This window comes from Vidua chalybeata, chromosome 14, assembly GCF_026979565.1.
Source record: "Vidua chalybeata isolate OUT-0048 chromosome 14, bVidCha1 merged haplotype, whole genome shotgun sequence".
NCBI lineage: Eukaryota > Metazoa > Chordata > Aves > Passeriformes > Viduidae > Vidua > Vidua chalybeata.
Genome location: NC_071543.1, coordinates 13,491,344 through 13,509,632, shown reverse-complemented (window position 1 = coordinate 13,509,632; position 18,289 = coordinate 13,491,344). Strand labels below are relative to the sequence as shown.

Below are 18,289 nucleotides of genomic sequence, written 5' to 3'. Positions count from 1 at the left end.
TTCTTAGAATTTTGTAACATTCAGAAGTCAAAAGATCAGTAAGTCTCAACATGCTCTGAACTTCCTGGCACTTAAAGCTCTAACATAGGCAAATGCTGAAATTAGAAATGAGCCACGGGACAGATTTTCCCATGCTTACTAATCAAGAGTCACTGATATAAGGATTTCTCTCCCAGGCTAAAATCTCTCATCTTTCTCCAGAACAAAATTTACTTAACAAATAAAATGAGACCTGTGACCTCTGTATATGCTGACTTGGATTGTTATAATTGCTAACTCGTAGGTCTCACGATTACAGTCACCCCCGTTCTGTGTTATACAAGTCTTGGTGGCTGTGGCTGTTATAAAAGACACAAGTGTCTTGAGGTTAGGCTGCCTGGAGAGCGGCCTGGTAACAACCTGTTTGCTGAACCTGTGAGTCATGGAGAATGAAAATAGAGAAAAATCTACTAAGGAACATCATCCATTCCTACAGCTGATAAAGTACAACTCCCTAGAGTATTATATGCTCTTCGTATCTTTGTCTGGTCCAGTTTTAAATTGTATTTCTATACCTTTCCTTAGAAACTTTTCCATGGTATGAGTGTTTGGAAGTTTTTCTTGAACTTCATACTTTGTTTTTTTCCTCTGTTTATTCATATAATTACTTTGAGATTTGGCTGTGAAAACATAAATGATCAGGAAGGGGAGGGAGGTATCTGACAGCACAGATCATGGCTTTCAGTTCTGAGGTTTCATATTTATTAGCTAGACAAAAAGAGAATTTGAAGAGTGCAATGAGCAGGTCTGCTTCCAAGGTGGCCAGGCTAACTTGAATGTCTTTTTGTCTTGCAGAAGATGAAGCCCATCGTCCAGAGAAGACGATCTACCTCATCTGCCATTACTAAAGCTCTTGGAAAATCAAAGTCTCATTCCAGGTAGAAAAAATACCTGACTCCTGTTCCCATCTTTCTGCCTGCACAGACTGAAATCAAATTGGTTTTCAAATCCATTTAACCACGTTGAGGGCAATTTGGTCCTGTGGCAGGGGCAGGTGGGGGCAGGTGGAGGGGGACAAGGCACCAGACAGACGTGGTGGGTTGCAGGACATGGGCTGATGCAGATTTAGCACCCCTGAGGAGCATCCTGGCCTTACACCTCAGAGTTTCCCTGTGCAGCCACCCCCAGCTTACTCACTGCCAGAGCCCTCTGCAGCCCCTGCTCCATGTGCTGGGCTGCCAGTGGGAGGAATAGTCCTGAGAAGTGTTTCTGGCTCAGCTACAGGTACACCTGGGCAGGTGAGGGGGCATGAGCTGCTTCTGGAGATAGGAAGTGGTGAGAGGCATGCCCAGGCCCTGACAGCCCTGTGCAGGATGGCATCAGCTCAGGACACTTGTTGGAAGAGCTGCCAGACCCAGACATGCTCCAGGCCAGCCCTGTCCCTGTCAGGGGCAGCAGCTTTCCCTTACACCAGCTCGGGTAGTGGAGAGCTGCCCCCATGCCTGCACCTCCATTGAGTGTCTGCTGATGCTTTGCTCCTGCAGTGTGAGGCACCAGGAGTGTCAGCAGAGTCAGGGACATGCCAGACATGCACATTATCTGCTGAAACACTGAGTGTTCTTACTTAGCCCTGAGCTGAGCACCTCAGTCCAGTGAAGCTGAGTCCTCCTTGACCTCATCCCCTCCTGCAGCACTGTGTCATTGCTAGAGACAGATAAGGGGATACCATGGTCCTTTCTGCCTTGCTCTGATAGCAGTCTTGTAAATAACATTTCCTGAGGGATTTGTTCAGTTTGATTTTTTCTTTCTTTGCAAGAACTGATTGACACTTTGATCTGGACCAGCCCTCCTGAAGAATGTCCCTTTTGTATCCCACCATTGGCGATTGATGCACAGTACAGCCCGCTTCTCTGGAATGAGGGGGCAGTGTCAGTCTCACAGGACCATTTAATATGAAGGGCAGGACTGATTTTCACTTGGTTATCATTTGACAAAGTTATGTGACTTCTTTTTTGTTCCTCCCACCCCCTCTAAATTGCAGTAGGAAAAAAAAAACGTGAGGAAGAGAAACAAATTCTTGACTTTATTTGGCTGGAGAACATCCTCATGAGGGAGGGAAGCTTTAAATGTTTCTTGTGATGAATTGCTACGGAGGGTGCTGGTCCAATGCCATCTTTGCTCAGGCCATGAAAGCATCTGTGAGATTTTTTTTGCTATCCTGCCATTGTGTTTATAAAGCTGCTTTAGAAAATCCACTGCTTGGGGTTGTGAGATGCTGTGGCTCCCACTGCTCAGCTGATGGACATGGAGAGCTTTTAATATCATATCTGAAGGTGATTAAGCTTCTCACTTACAACCCCACAGCTGCATAAGGCAAGATTGGTGGCTGTGGAGGAGGGAAGAGGGAATTTCTGTTTGCCAGAGTGCAGGTGTTCCTGTGACTGGGGGAGGATTTTAGTAAAGCAGCTGCTGGCTGGTTTTAACCTCATTCCTGTGAAATCAAGTGAGTTCAGTTATGAGGCCAGTGGAAATTGAGTTAAGACCAACGTCAAAAGTACTACAATTACAGCTTGTGTGTTTTTTTATTTGTTTGTGTAGAGTGTCCTCAGACTAGAGGGTAGAGGAGTAGAGCAGCAGAGGGTAGAGGAGAATTGCTGAAGGGTGAAGGGAAGGCAAGTATCCTTGCCTGCAAGCAAGATACATATCTTTGTCTATGTGTAGAGACAGGAGGATCTCTGTGAGGTTTTTTCCGTGTCAGTCTAAGGCCATGTCTCAGAGGTTCACTAATTAAGTCAGGCTCAGGCACACAAACACACTGTGTGAGCAGGAACCCTTCCATGCTCGTGCAGCACATCCCACACACTGAGACCCAGAAATGGCTGTGGCAGCTGCTGTGTGCCAGCTGATCTGAGCCCAGAGCAGTGCTGAGGAGGTGCTCTGGGGGTGCTGAGGTACAAACGAGGAGACTGCACTTGGCAGAGCTCTTCCAGCTGGGGACAGCACAGGTCTGGTTCAATCTCCATGCTGCCTTGTTGACTGAAGACAGCATGCAAAAACCCTTAGGGATTTTTGGAAATGGTGAGCACCTCTATGAATCTCAGAGGAAACAACAAGCTGGATGGCTGCCAGACAAGCCAGAATCAGATGTCTGGAATTAGATGAGTACATGCAGTTAATTTTCTTTTTGCTGCAACTCTTGTGCTGACAAATTGTTCAGTCTGGATGGAAAACATGCACAGAAAGGGCAGTGCCCCCCACGCCCAGCTGAGCCACTCCATGAGCCACGAGCTTTCCACATTCAAGTCATAGCTCACACATATGTGCAGGACATAAATCTTTTACCTGAATGAGAAATTACTCAAAAACTACTATTTCAGCAGATTAATCTCACAAGATTTGGTATGGGCTTTTAGGCAGTTTTCCATCTGTCTGAGGCTGGTAAAGTTAATTGTGCAGAGGCAAATGTGGGTCATAATAGAGAGCAGCAGGGGCTGGGAGAAGCACAGAGCTCTCAGGCTCCTCCAAAACAGATGCCTGTGTCCCATCACAAACCCTTCTAAGGAAAGCTTCTGACAAAGTCTTGTGCTTTTTCTTGCTCCTCCAGGGAAACTACTCTTTCCTCTTCCCATTCAGACAATGGGCTGCCAAGTGGGGTGTTCAGTAGCCCAGGCTCCACCTTCATCCTGGACGAGCGAGTGCAGCTAACAGTGGGCCTGCAGACCCAGGAAAGACATCTGATTTTGTTGAGTGATGTGCTGGTCATTGCCAAGTCCAAGTAAGAGGAATTTCCACTAATTTCTTTTCCCCAGTAGGTGCTGTTGAAGCTAGGCTCAGCATGTGGTGGGGTTTTTGGGGCTGTCCTGTGCAGAGCCAGGTGTTGGACTCAATGATCATGTGGGTACCTTCCAACTCATGAGATTCTGTGAGGCTCTCATCAGTTTGTGGAGCACCTGTGGCATTTCCCCTTTCCACCTTCACAAATTTTTCTTGGTATTAATGTTTCACTCCATTTGTCTGAAGAAAAAGGTTGTCTAATCAGTTTTGCCCATTTCCTTATGAGGTTGCTTGAAGATACACTATGGGGGCAAGAGGCAGAAGGACAAAGCTGACTTTCAGTCTGACTCCTTCTGTCATATATAAATTAAGAGCTCTAACTGCATCTGCATGACTTGAAAGGAGCATGACCAGACTCTGGAGATCTAAATGGCCTAAGGAATTAATAATTTCCATTGTAGATCTTCCTCCAGCCTGAAGCTGAAAAAGCAAGTGCATCTGAGTGAAGTGTGGACCGGCACCTGTCTCAGCGAAGTGACAGAGAAAAAGATGAGTCCTGAGAATTCATTTGTCATTGGCTGGCCTATCACCAACTACGTTGTCACCTTCAGGTATCTTATCAGACATCAGACCTCCCTCTGCATCCCAGTAGCTGCTCAGGTCTCCCTGTGTCAAGTGAAACAATGACTGAGGCTAAAGGACCTATTTCCTTTTCCATTTCCTTACCCTGGGACCCGGGTAACCTGTGCTGGCAGAAATAGTTCTAGGAACAGCAGACATTGGGAAGGAAATACTAGGAGAAAGAAAATAGCAATTAAAGGTCATTGCAAAAATAATGAGGGCCCACAAGACGAGTTAACTCAAACTTCACAGAAAGGGATTTGTCTCTTATCTGAACACTCACCAGTCTGACAGGAAACCTGGTCCAGTTTGTTGCTGGGATTTTTTTGTTATTATTATTTTTGTTATTTGTTAAAATAGAACAGAAGAAGGAAAGGACTGTGCTTTTGTTCCAGGGCTTTGCAGGAAGCAACTTTGACTTACAGCCATATATAAATGAAATTGGGTAGAGTTTCCAAAGGCTGTTACCCATTCAGCACTTGTTTGATGATCTGCCTCCCTTTTTGTCTTCAGCTCAGCTGATGTGAAGGAACGATGGCTGTCAGTGTTACTGTGGTAAGTGACCCTCCTTTCATCCCCTTCCAGGTGGTTCCTCCACAGGCCTTAGAGAAATTTGCCCTTCAAATTGTGCTCTGATTTTCAGCATGTTAAGTGTCTATGTGCTGTTTGGAAAATCCACCTTTGAAATCTGAATATAGATGCCCCTAGGAGAGTGCAAAATCAGTGTCAACAGATGGGAAAAAAAGGGGATGCATCAGAAGATGATATTATTGGAGCATCCTTTTCCCTTTGGAGCTGGAGGTTGACTTTGCTAATCACTGTCGAAATGTCACAAGTGTTACTGATTCTTCAGATGTTTTTTGATTAGAACTAAAATTGCTATTATGTTGCATCTAGAGGCTACAGTTTTTTCTTTTTCTTTTATGTTTTATATGTTGCTTCCGCTAACACCCAGACTAAAGTGTTTATATAGAGACAAAGAGGGGAAGAACTTCTGATTTGTGGAGAACAGTAGTGATCCTTAGGGAACACTGGAAGATATCATGCAGGACACATCTACCCGCACTGAAGTACTGCATGTGGGGGATTGTTAGTCTTTGTGCTCCAGGTGGATAAAGAAGTCAGTAAGAGCATGTGGCCTCACTATGAACATTACATTCATGTATGTCATAATTAATCTGTATTTATTACAGTGCCAAGGAGGATGTCTCATCCAAATTTTAGGGTTCTTCTCAAATTTGGCTCAGAAATTACATCCCTTCCCTTTTTCTTTGACTTTCAGGCATATCAATGAGGTAAAGCAAAATGAGTATCTGAAGAATCTGACCCTTCAAATTGTTGTGCTGGATGATGACAACTCTTCTTCTGTAAGTAAAGCTAAGAACCTGCCCATCAGATCAAGACTACCCAGGGCTCTGTGGAGTAGGGGAGGGAATGCAGGGCTGTGCTGGTGTTCCTGTATCTGGGTATCTGCATCCTTCTCACTTGGAAGCCCACATGGAGGGTTTTGGTATGACAAATGAGGAGGTAGCCAGACCCTCACCAAACAGCACTTAAGATTATTCTTCGCCTCTAACTTCTTTTCTCTTTTCCTTTTGCTTCAGTTCAAAATTCATGACAGTTTGTGGCTGAGTGCCACAGTCAATTCCTATTTCCAGTGCTATGAATTGAGGATATTGATCACAGAGTCACTGGTGTGTTGTCCTGAACTAATTTACTGGAATGTGTCCCAGTCTAGCATACATTTCTTGGCTTCATGCTGAGCTTGGTGGGTCACATTTGCCTCCTGGGTGTTCTTCCTTCAAAGAGTGACCCCTGACACTCATGGCTGATGAGCCATGTTCCATGTTCACCCTTTTGAGTGACAGTGGCACTATAATCAGCCAAATACTGATGGGATCAAACACAGCATCTAAGCACCACCCACTTCCTGTGATTTCTGCTGGATGAAATCTTTGGATGGTATAATAGACCCATGACAGAAGTAGTGGACAATAGCTTTCATGTTTTACACCCATCATCCTTTCTGGTGTAGTTCAAATTTGTACAGCTCATCCAACCATGAACATTTAGTAAAGACAGTCATTAGACAGAGATGTGACATTTTCCCCAGAACTTGAAGCTACAGGAAACTGCAACCAAACTTCTCACCTTTGTCTTAGCTTCCTGTATTTTCTCTGTTTGCCTTTCTAGACTACTGCAGTCAACGTGTCTAATGTGGAAACTGCAGAGAGTGTGATGAAGAAGACCCTTCTACTGCTTGGGCTCCCTGTAAGTGGCAGGTGACAGATGTTAGCTAAGGATGCTGGCAGCATCTGCTTCACAGGACAGTGTGGGTGTGGATAAGTGTAGATTTGCTGTCTGTTGCTTTCTGAGTGAAGGGCAACCTCATGGACCCTCACTCTGGCCCCTCTCAACTAACATTTTTCTCTTCTTTGTCCCTCACCCAACAGGGCAGGACCAGTGAACACCACCTCTGGGTGGTCTCAGGAAAAGATGAGCCTGCTTACCTTCTCATTGGTAAGAGCCCTCCCATACTGAGCATCATTTTGGTGCTTAATTCTGGCACCAGAGGAACAAGTAATACATTTTATTAGCGTATGTGGCAGAGAAACATCACAAACATTGCACTCTTCACTTAAAAAGCAATAGTAGGGACACTGTATTTGATGTAAGATATGACATCAAGTTGCTGTGAGATGTCACTTGGCTTCTATCATCTCAGCATCCACATTTAATCAAAGAATGGTGATATCTTTGGAAAACTTCACACTTACCTCCCTTTTCCAAGCAAACCTGTGCACTTCTGGGTGGGAGCCCATCACGCTTTTCAGCAGATGTTCCAAATAAATGGGAGATCTTTAGGCTGGTCCAAGAAGTTCCTTCTTTGCAGCAGGTGTGGTGCAGGGGTAGGACATGCCTCAAAGCCTAATTCAATCCCTCTGACTGCTGGTATGAGCTTGCAGGGCTACAGGTTTGGAGGCTGGTCCTACTCTCCTGCTCAGCTTTGCAGGCGTCTCCTCACGGGCAGAGCAGGAGGTCAGCACCAGCCTCAGCTGTCTGTGACAGAGGTGTCCACTGATCTCTGTCAGACAGAGCATCTCCTGACACTTCTCAGGCCCTTTGCCTTTGGGCTCTGTCAGAAGCAAACCAATTGCTGCAGTCAGGTGGTCATTCAGCAAGAGTATTTTAGATATAGAGGAAAGCACTTTGGCAACTGAAAGAAGCAGAATTTTTCCATGGTCTGTTGGTGAATTACAAGCCTCTAGTTAGGAAGCTAACATGTTTATCCTACTTGTTTGGTACTTACTTAGTTTTCATTGCATTTCAGTTCACAAATAATGAAACTGCTTTCCACACAAAACATTGCACCATATTGAAAACCCAGTTTGTTGCATATGGGTTGTTATCTTTTGAACTGCTACCTTAATCCAGTGCTAAACTGACATCACGAGCACATGTAGGCCACTTGCACCAATGCCTCCACAGGCTGTTTATTTGAAAAATTTCCTTTCTAACAATTTATGTTTAGGTTTTAGAAACTCCTCAGGCTTGAGGGAGGGTAGGTGTGTATATGGGGGCCTTGAGGACAATCACAGTGGTGCTTGAGTGCTACAGATCTGTAGGGGATGATTTCAGAAATAGAACATTTTAAAATAAACCACTGAATTTTGTCTGTTAAGTTCTAAGCATTCACCATGGAGATCACCAAAACTGGAATTTTCCAATAACAGTAAGAGTTTTTACCATAGCTCTGCATTTTTTCTTGCTCTTTACACAACTCTGCTCAACAGGGCATGAGCATCCCTTCAGCATCGCTTTGAGCTGTCTCCAGAACTCTGCTGACCAGCAACAAAGAACCAACAATAACACTCTCCTGGCTGATGGGAAAGAGCCTTCCTTCCTTGCTCAGCTCCCAAAGGAAAAACAGTGTCAGTTTGTCCTGAAACCCAGACTCCAAGCTCCAATGCAGCTGAGGAGAGGTAGGGGCTGCAGGAGTGTGGTACAGCCAGATAGAGACTTTCTTGCTGTCCAGTGCAGTGCTGAACTCTTCTGGCATCAAACATGTATCCCAGAGTTGCTCTCATACCCAAATGTAATGTAAAGAGGAAGAGATTGCAGAGAGGTGAAATTTCTCTGTGCAAATGTTCAGACTTAGCTTTCAGTCCTTCATTAGTCTTCAACTGCAAGTCATTGTAATAGAATCATAGGAAATGCTGAGTTGGAAGAAAACCATCAGTATCATGGAGTCCTAGCCCTGTACCCCAGAACCCCACCATCCACCTGAGAGCATTGTCCATATGCTTCTTGAACTCAGACAGCCTTGATGCTGTGACCACTGCCCTGGGGAGTCTGTTCCAGTGCTCAGCCACCCTCTGGGTGAAAAACCATTTTCTGAGATCTAACCTAAACCTCCCCTGACTCAGCTTCATGCCATTTTCTCAAGGCCTATCACTGGTCACAAGAGTGAAGTGATTCTTGCACTGCAGAGACAGCAAGGTTCCCTGAAGAATGGTGATTGAGAGTTTTGCTGATGGTTGAGAGATGAATAAGTGGTTTCACTGCTGAATATTGTCTAACCATGCCCATTAAAAGTGCAGTTAATAAACAGGTGAGGGTAGAAAGTGCTTGTTTTGCTGGGAACTGTGCTTCCTCTATAGATCACTCACTGTCCAGAAGGACAGGCAGGTGTGTGATGAAGGTCTCTGTTTGGTTTCAGAGTCACTGCAGAAACACACCAAGAGGAAGAAGTCCTTGATTGACTGGGCCCTGCGCCGCAGCACCAGCACCCCCTCGGGCAGCCCTACCACACCTCGGAAACTCTTCGGCCTGTCCCTGTCCTCTGTCTGTCCTGACGGAATCCTTCCCAAGCCAATCATGGTAAGCAGCAGCCTGGACTGCTTGTCTTGATGTAAACTTGATGTGTTTAGCCCAAAATTTAAAGCCACTTGCAGCATTGATGAGGATTGAATGGGGAAGAAGACCATCATTTACTTGTGATCCAGAGTCAGCTCAGTAACAAGGGTGGGAACAACCCTCTCCTGGATAATCCCTATCACTTCATTTACAGATGTCTGTCCTGTTTCAATGGGTGTCTCCAGGTCATCACCAGCTGACAAGGGGCAATGTCAGTGGATCCTGCCATGCTATATAGCCTAGAACTCACTCACTACAAGAGTCCCCTGGGCTCACATTTGTCACAGGATAAGTGTGCCCTCATGAACTTTATCTGCAGCTTGCCTGTCAGATTTTTGTCCCTGGTTAGATCAGGCTAAATCTCTTGTATTGTTTTCTTTCCATTACTGAATTGGTCTTCTGCTAATTATATTACAACACATAATGTATAATATACACAAACAAGAGGGTAAAGTGTTAGGCTCTAAAGTACAACTGGGTTTTCTCTTAGGATATGCTGCTCCTCTTGTACCATGAAGGTCCCTCTACTAGGGGCATTTTCAGACGTTCTGCCAATGCCAAGACTTGCAAGGAACTGAAAGAGAAGCTGAACTCTGGAGATGATGTTCAGGTGGATGGAGAGTCAGTCTTCGTTGCTGCAGCTGTCATCATGGTATGTGTGGCCAAGAAACGCAGCTGTCTGGGCTAATGCTACCTTCCTTCTTTAAGGAAGCAATGAGTCTTTATGGGTAGGGAGGATTTCAGGGGAACAGAAAGCATTTTCCAGCAAGGAACATTTTCACCTGTTTGTGTACACACAGGTGACACAGTGACCTGGTTTTCACATGCAGACACGCGCAGCCCCTCAGGACAGGGCTCCCTTTGGCACTTCCCATACCAAACCACCCCCAGCAGGAAATACAGTGATGTTCACCTACAAGGCAGCTGTGATGTCTGTACAGTGCCAAATAACAGGACAGATGCTGCACTGAAATATGCATAAAACCCTTTGGTTGCAGCAGCACAGATGCTCTTTGTCATTTCTGAATGCAAGGAAGAGGCTGCAGGAGGTTTGGGAGGACTTGTGCCACTTGAAGGCAGCTGCTTTGCAACCCCCAAAACAGGAGCTGAGCTGTGCTCTCTGGACCCCCAGCTTTTACCCTCTGATCAGCCAGCAAGCACAAGGGAAAGCAGCTGCTAAATCCAAGAAGAGGGGTTGTGATTGGGTGAGGGATGAAGCTTGTGATAAGACCCATGTTTCAGTAAGGAAAAGCCTGTATTTTGTACTGGCAATTAAATCTGGTCAGAGTAATTTAGGCACCAAAGTATAAAAAAAAATCCCCTTTTTTCTTGTTGGCTTGATATTCAGGCACTTTCCAACACAAGACATACATTGAGTTGTTGAATAGTCCTCTGAGAAAAACCAGCAGTCCTCCTAGCTGAGAAATGTTACAGAGAGATCTGTGCAGAGCCCTAGGGCTGAGTCCTCTGCTGGACTGGAAAAGGGACAGTCCTGCTCTGGAGAAGGGGCAAAACAGAAGTGCTGCCTGTTCATCCTGCAGTGCTGCCATAGAAGAGCCTGAGGAAGACAGCTTGGTGGGCATGGGAGGGGAGAATAAACATGTTTGTGTAGTGTCTTGTTTTATCTTGTGCTTAATATGAATAAACAGTGACTATATGCATTGTGAAACTGAAACCAGGAATTCAAAACTGACCAGACTGCTCTGCGTATATATATTTAATTCAGGATTTTCTCCGAAATATACCTGACAGTGTTCTATCCTCAGACATGCACGGACTGTGGATGGAAGCTGTGGACACAGAAAATCGGGCACATAAGATTGAAGCTATCAAAAGGTTTGTAAAAGCCTTTGTAAAAGTTTCTTTTGGTGGGAAAAAGGGGATCATATGGGCCTAAGAATAGCCTTTATTTTCTGGGAGATTACTGTCAATGCTCCAGGCCACAGTGGAGGACCTGTTGCTGATTGCCAGTGTCACTGATCAGAAAATTTTCTTTTCAGTGGTCTTTTTTGAACATCCTTAACATTTCTGATAATCATATTGACAGTTAGAAGAAACCACCCTGTCAAGGTGGAGACATGGACCTTGAAAACAGCTTTACTGCCTTGAAACTGCTGCCCTGAGCACAAGCAGTTTATCAGCCTCCTGTTGGATATCCCGTTTATTCAACCATGGCTCAGCTCAGTTTTTGAAGCTTACCATTTATCCTGGGCCTTCTTTATCCATGTTCTCCACAGCACATGACACAGTGGCATGGTCTGGCCTGGAGCTGTCTCCTGTCTCCTCTGGGCATTCCCTGTTTAGTCAAGGTATTGTGGGTTCCCTCCCACATGCTCTGAACCCAAGTCCCTTGTCCCTCCAGTTCTATAACCAGAGCAGGTGGGAAATTTGGATGCAGAGCTGTGGCTCTCACATGAGTTGGTGGAGGGGAGTGACACAGATTCACCTTATTCTCAAATGTGGATGTCTCAGGCTGGGTACCAAGGGGCAGGAGGGGGAAAAAGCTTTGGGTTGCTATTTCTGGAATTCAAAGAGCAGACGTTTGTGAACAGCACTGTTTTCCTTTTTTCCCACTCCCTGAATAGTCTCGTCAACCAGCTTCCAGAGGCCAACCTCATCTTACTCAGACACCTCTTTGGTGTCCTCCATCATATTGAGCAGAATTCTGGAGAGAATCAGATGAATGCCTTTAACCTGGCTCTTTGCATAGCACCCAATATGCTGTGGCTACCGAGTCCCACTGGGCCTGAAGAGGAGAGCCGCTCTACAAAGAAGGTAATCTTCCATGAGTTTGGCCTCACCTCTGCTTTCCTCTTTCACTGCTTTTTTTGGGCACTGCCTTTTGTAGTCTAAAGGAGGGCATTGGGCCAGTTTGGCCTCACCTCTGCTTTCCTCTTTCACTGCTTTTTTTGGGCACTGCCTTTTGTAATCTAAAGGAAGGCATAGGGCCAGTGGCAGTGCTGGCTGAGCGGCACCCAGGCCCCATCCTTTCCTCTGTGCAGCTGTGCCCATGCTGGGCAGGGTTTAGCCCCTCAGACTGTCCAGGGTGAAAAGGCAAGCAGTGATTGCTTCACCAGATGAGCTTCCTATACGGTCAAGCAAGCACAAGAAAACTGGAGCAGCTGAAGTTGGACACTGCCACCTCAGCTGGAACAAAATAAGCAATGAGCACAACAGTGCACCAGAAAGGAGGAACGCTTGCTTGTAGCTTATGAGGTGTAAGCAATAGCGAGGAAAACTGTAGAATGTGCTATACCTGGCTCACAGTACCAGTTCACATAGTTCATATTCTTGCCTCAGGTGTTCATGCAGATGCACTGCCACATTATTAACAGCTTCTTGAGGAAATTACATCTTTGTAAAAAAAAAAATGAGATGATCTGGGTATGATTTCACTTGCTCTGTTTTCATGAAACTGAATCTGTGAATTCCTGTCTTTTCCAGGTGGCTTTGTTAGTGCAGTTTCTGATTGAAAACTCAGGAGAGATTTTTGGGGGTGATATTGCTTCCTTGTTCCAAAGACCTGACATAAAGAAGTCCAAAAACTCAGCGGAATCTCTGGGTAAGTTGGTGGTACTAAATCTTCCAGAAATATTTTAATAGGTAAAGTCCTCAGACAAAAGAGTTTGCTTTACCTTCACGTTTCTTCTAAGGAACAGCATTGAAAACCAGTTGGGTTTGGTTTTCCCTTTGCCTGTCAAGCATAGGCAGGAAGAGATAGCAAAGCAGAGGGCTGAAGTGCTGAAACTCCCATGTGTCCCCAGAGATGGCTGTCTTTCTCTGTGGCTGCTGTTAAACCTGCTCTAGCCATTGCAAGAATTTAGTGTAACCTTAGCACTGCCATGTCCCAGCAGTATTTTTATTTTCCAGGTTAGTTCTATAAGCTAAATCACATGGTTTGTATGGAAAGAAATGGAGTTGTCTCTGTTAGCTATGCTATGAATACAGGCCATTGGTGAAAAGTAATCATCAAGCCAGAATTTTTTTATTATTTCCTGTGAGAATAATGGATTATCTTTGTTTTTCATATATCTTCCCTGTTTTGGTTGTGAGGTACTATATATATGGCAACAAATTAATTTGTGTCCTCTGCCCCAGACATAGGCTTGGCTCAGCATGATGATTCCTCTGATGAGCTGGAGTTTTCCACTTGTGATCCAGAAGGGCCAAAGCACCACCTGGAATCTGAAACAGATGCCATTTTTGAAGCACCCAGGAGCTTGTTACTTGATGAGGATCAGGAAGACTGGGACTTGTTCAGCGAGATCACAGCCTGCTACCAAAGCAAAGCCCAGACCAACGCCAGTGCAGACAGCTACGAGCTCCTGGAGGAGGACGGCTCCTTCTGCTCCATGGGCTCCATACGCTCGCTCAGCCCGGCCAGGGACCGCTGCTCCTCAGAGCCCAGCGTCTGCCTCAGCTCCCAGCTGCCCGCACAGGGCCACGAGCCAGTGGCCCGCCAGTCCAGCTGCGATGCCACCATCATGAGCAGCCACACAGACTACATCCACAGGCTCAGGCAGCTGCAGATGGAGAGCCAGAAGCTCATTGATGAAGGCCTAAGCCCTGGGGTTAATAAGGCCAGGCAGAACTCGTGGCAATCACCTCAGACCACCTCCAGGGTGAAGCAGCTCAGCCTTCAGAAGTCCAGCCTGTCCAACAGGTCCAGCTTCTCCAGCCTGTCCTCTACCACCACCTCCCCATCTGCCTCCTCACTTAGCTCCTTAGACAGTGCTTTCTCCTACTGCTCAGAGTCATCAGCCATTAGTCCCACAGATGTCTCATCACTGCCATTCATGTTTGGCACTTCTGCCAGGCTTCATGCTGTGTCTCCCACAGCTGCCAAGAGGTCCCAAAAAGAGTGGCATAAATCCTTCACATCTCCTGTGCCTTTACATCTGTGCAATCTGGACAGTTTTCATGAGGGTGAACCCAAGGCTGGAGAGACCAGTCATTGTGTTGGAGAGCAGAAAAGTTTTCCATGTGTCAGCAGAGCTGCCATGGGAAGCCCATTCACTGACATTGACTGGGAAGAAGAGGAGAGACAGCTGAGTTGTTCAGGGTGCCCTGGCCCAGAGCTCAGGAGCCAGGATTATACCAAAGAGTTTGAAGAAAGCCCTGAGTACCCAGCTGCCAGCCTATCCAGCGAGACATCCCCACAGGCCAGCCACCAGCAGCACAGGGAGAAGACAGTGAAGAACATAGAAATCAAAGGCATTGATGACCGCCCTCTGAGCCAGGAAAGCCTGAAGCGCACCAAGATAACTTTTTATGTGGCCCCAAATAAAGAAAGCTCTTGGGGGTCTCAAGTGGGAGAAGAGGAGAGATCTGGGACAAACACCAGCAGCAGAGATTCACCCAGCAGCAGCAGTGAGCAGAGCGTGTCCAAGAGCTTGCAGACTGTGAGAGTCCACATCCCCCAGACAGTTTTCTATGGGCAGAACACCCCCCTTGTCCTGCAGTCCATCTCCAGGCGCTACCACCATGAACCAACAATCCCACCCCTGCAGGCCAAGCACAGAGAGAGCCCCCAAAGTGCCTCTGCTCCCGAGGAGCTGGAGAGACAGCCAGTGGAAATGGCGCAGGCGCCAACCCAGAGCAAGGGCTTGGACACATTCAGGCACACCATCCGCATCATCCTCCCTGCCTCCGTCCGGAACACCATCAGGGACTATTTCAAGCACGATGAAACCGAGCCCTGTCCCACAGCAGAGGTGGAAGCAGTGGAGAAGGAACTCCTCCGGAGCAGGGTGGAGTGGCTCAGGAGTCAGCCTCTGGCAGAGGTGGCCGCAGAGGAGCGTGACACAGCGGTGTTGGCAGAAGAGACATTTGTCTAAGGCAATGGTTGTGGAGGAACTAAATATTTTTTTGTGTATGTGCAACAGAAAATATTCTGTAATATATGATCAGGGTGTGAAGAATTTAGCAGGCTGCATGGGGCAACAAGTGTAAAGTGACACTAATGTGTATGTAATACTTATTTTGGTGGGAGGTGGGGGGGGCTGTTCTTGTGTTTTCTTTATGCCCTTTTCTGATGAAAGAGACTTTGCTGGCTGGGTGTGGAATGGAGTGAATACCACCAAATTCTCCCTGTCCTTGAAGTAGCTGACCTGTACAGGGCCTGACTCAATTTTTTTTTATAGCAGGAAAAGAGAAATATTGCTTTATTTTCTCCAGTCAGCTGCTGATGTGGGTGGATGACTGGACAACAGGGACAGCTAATGCTTCTTAAGAATTAGTTTAAAATCTTTACACTTGCACAAAACCCACTATTATTCACTATTCATCACAACCATTCCTCCAAAGGAAAATCCTTCACCTTCATTCCAGAAATCACTGCTGCTTCACTCTGCTCATCTATTGTCTGCTCTGGTCTAGCTCACAGCCCTCAATCATTACTGGTTGAGGCTGGGTTCCAAAATCAGCAGCTGGAGCCCAGAGTCCAAAGTCCAGCATTCACTGACAGACAGCATGTGTAACATTTTAAGCCCAAGATTGCTTTTTTCTGGAATTAATTACACAGTGATCCTTTCTTCTCATACCTTCCCCAAGTTAGCATTTGACAGAGACACAGTTGCCATAAAGGATTTTAGGACTGTCACATTGACAGGGCTGTGAACATTCTTCTGTGTCCTCTGGGAGTAGCTCAGTAGCTAGGAGTTTCAGTCCTAGTGAAAGGTGACAATTTTCTGTCAATACTGATGCCCCTTTCTAGAGGCAGTGTGGATGAGACAACTGACTAAATTCCTAGTCACGCTGAGAGGTACTTGAGCAGGGCTTGGTTTTAGCACGAGGTCAAGGGGTTGTGGAAGTTGTCAGGAATGTTGTTGAATAGATGCTGAAGCAAAGTCACATCTTGCCAGAAAGCTGTCAGTCCATAAACTGAAACTGTCCAGGCTTCACCACCAATGCTGGCTCAGAGAAACACCGAGTTCCCCCTCAGCAGAGTATGTGGCCCTGTGCACTCCAGCAGAATTGAATTTGGGGAACTCCAGGCAAAGATGTGCTAAGCAGGCTGCTGGTAAGGACCACCAAAGCATCCCTCAAAGCCATGCTCAGAAGTGCCACAGACATAATGGGACTTGTTAGAGGGTTGTGACACTGCCAGCTGAGCTCTGAAAAGATGCTGAGAGCACAACATTAGTGTGACAGGTTGTTTTAAGAAAACAGTGGGAAAGGTCTCAAAGGTTGAAAGGTTTGGGATGGTTCATTTGAAAGTTACATGAGAGTTTTCTATGGTGGTATCTGTCAGAGAGACAATCCTTTTACTCAGTCAACAGTGAATGGGTGAAGGAAAAGAGAAATACATGAATCCTAATGACTGAAAGGTTGTGCTTGTGGAATAAGTATCCCTGCAAGCTGCTGTCCGCAAATAGCCAGAGCTGGAGCTGCATGACAGCTGCCATGGTTCAGTCCTTGCATAGAGGGGAAAGCCACCTCTGTACAATTATCTAGTGTCAGATCCCTCCACTCATCTGCCAGGTGCCTGTGAGGGTCAGTGACAGGAACCTGGCCCAGCATTCCAAATTCACACCATCAAATACTAGGGCAAGGGAACCACGGGGAAGCCCAGAGCCCATTTTCCAAGGTGTATACAGTTTGTTTTGTTAGATGAAGGGTGTTTGCCTCTCACATGTGGCACTCTCTGTCCCAGATCACCTTTGTGCCCCTTGTATAATGAAAGGTGTATATAATCATAACACAACTCCACCACCAACATAATTTTCCTCACACATGAACAGCAATAAGGCACCCACAGTCTTTTTTTTTCCAGAGCTACAGTTGTAACTGTTTTAATAAAAGACACACAAGTTGTCGTTGTGGTGTTGTCACCTTTTGTTCCCTTGCTCCCCTCTCCCCCGTGTCAGGGTGGTGGCATTTGCACTGAACTGCTGCGTGTGTGAAACACACTCACCTCCCAGCCCAGGTCTGCCAGGCTGGCCATGCTGGCAAGAAGCCTTCTGCCAGCACAGCAGTCTAAGCATTGCTCCTGTCTTTTCAAGAAGGCGAAACAGCACCAAATATTAAAAGAAAAGTCAGCCTATTCTTGGAAGAGAGATGATTCTGTATTCTAAACATACTAACAGGTTGTAAACTCAGTGGCTGGGCTCAGGTCAAACAAAAGGGACCTGAACCAAATGCAGAGTTAAGAGCTCACAATTTGCATCACCTAAAAGGATCACAAGAAACTCTTAGAAAGAGATTAGTTTAGAGAAACACTGAGTGAGGCACAGAAAAACACACAATTTTCTTTGCCTCATCTTAGGCTGCCTAATGTGGGCACAGTTCCCTGGGTAGCTGCTCTAACCCAACTCTGCATTATAGCATTTTTCTTTATTTTAAACAAAAGTCTTGCAAAACATAACACAAACCAGAGTTCTGGGCTTGGAAATCTGCAGCCCTCATTTTCCATGAGCCAGATAACAATGCAACTCAGAGACCAATCTTGAAAATGTTCCACAGCCCCCAGCTTGCTCGTAACAAGAAATAACAAACACACAGACACTTGGTTGGCTTTCTGCCCCAGAAAGGCCACAGTTTCCCTCAATGTATAGCCCTGAGATGCAAACAGGTTCCCTTCTTTCTCTGCCCTTTTTCAGATCATTTAGACCACGCTGGCCTGTCACATACTGTTGCAGGCTCTTAGGAAGTCGTGTTACATGGTCACCATCCAGGAAGGGATGAGCCTTCAGGGCCTGCTCCCAGTTTAGACCAAGGCCAAACAAGTCCATCTCATCTGCCTTGAAGAGAAATGACTCATGCAGTTCAGCCTCATCTTATTTCTGGTCAGGATATATGATTTCTTTCCTTATCCTGCAGGCTGACAGAAACATGACAGAAGTGCCTGAGGCAGCTGTAGTTTACTTTAAACTTTCCAATTCTATTTCTGATGTTTCAACTGTCAGGAAAGCCAGTCTTCCAAGACATACTCTCCCTCATCCTTTGTAGTAGCTCCTTTGTGCAGAGGCCTCTCTGTTATCCCATGGCACCTTAGAGG

General features: G+C 46.1%; 1 protein-coding gene across 1 annotated transcript; it reads left to right on the top strand.

The window, feature by feature from the left end:
- The first annotated feature begins 837 nt into the window (after window positions 1-837).
- LOC128795182 (rho GTPase-activating protein 20-like) lies at window positions 838-17,107 on the top strand. Its single transcript, XM_053955754.1, has 14 exons — window positions 838-917; window positions 3,584-3,754; window positions 4,215-4,364; window positions 4,888-4,929; window positions 5,657-5,741; window positions 6,568-6,645; window positions 6,828-6,894; window positions 8,169-8,357; window positions 9,095-9,255; window positions 9,782-9,943; window positions 11,018-11,127; window positions 11,877-12,066; window positions 12,736-12,853; window positions 13,390-17,107. Exons 1-14 carry the CDS (start codon window positions 838-840, stop codon window positions 15,126-15,128), a joined length of 3,342 nt encoding a protein of 1,113 aa, XP_053811729.1. The 3' UTR covers window positions 15,129-17,107.
- Window positions 17,108-18,289: the final 1,182 nt, after the last annotated feature.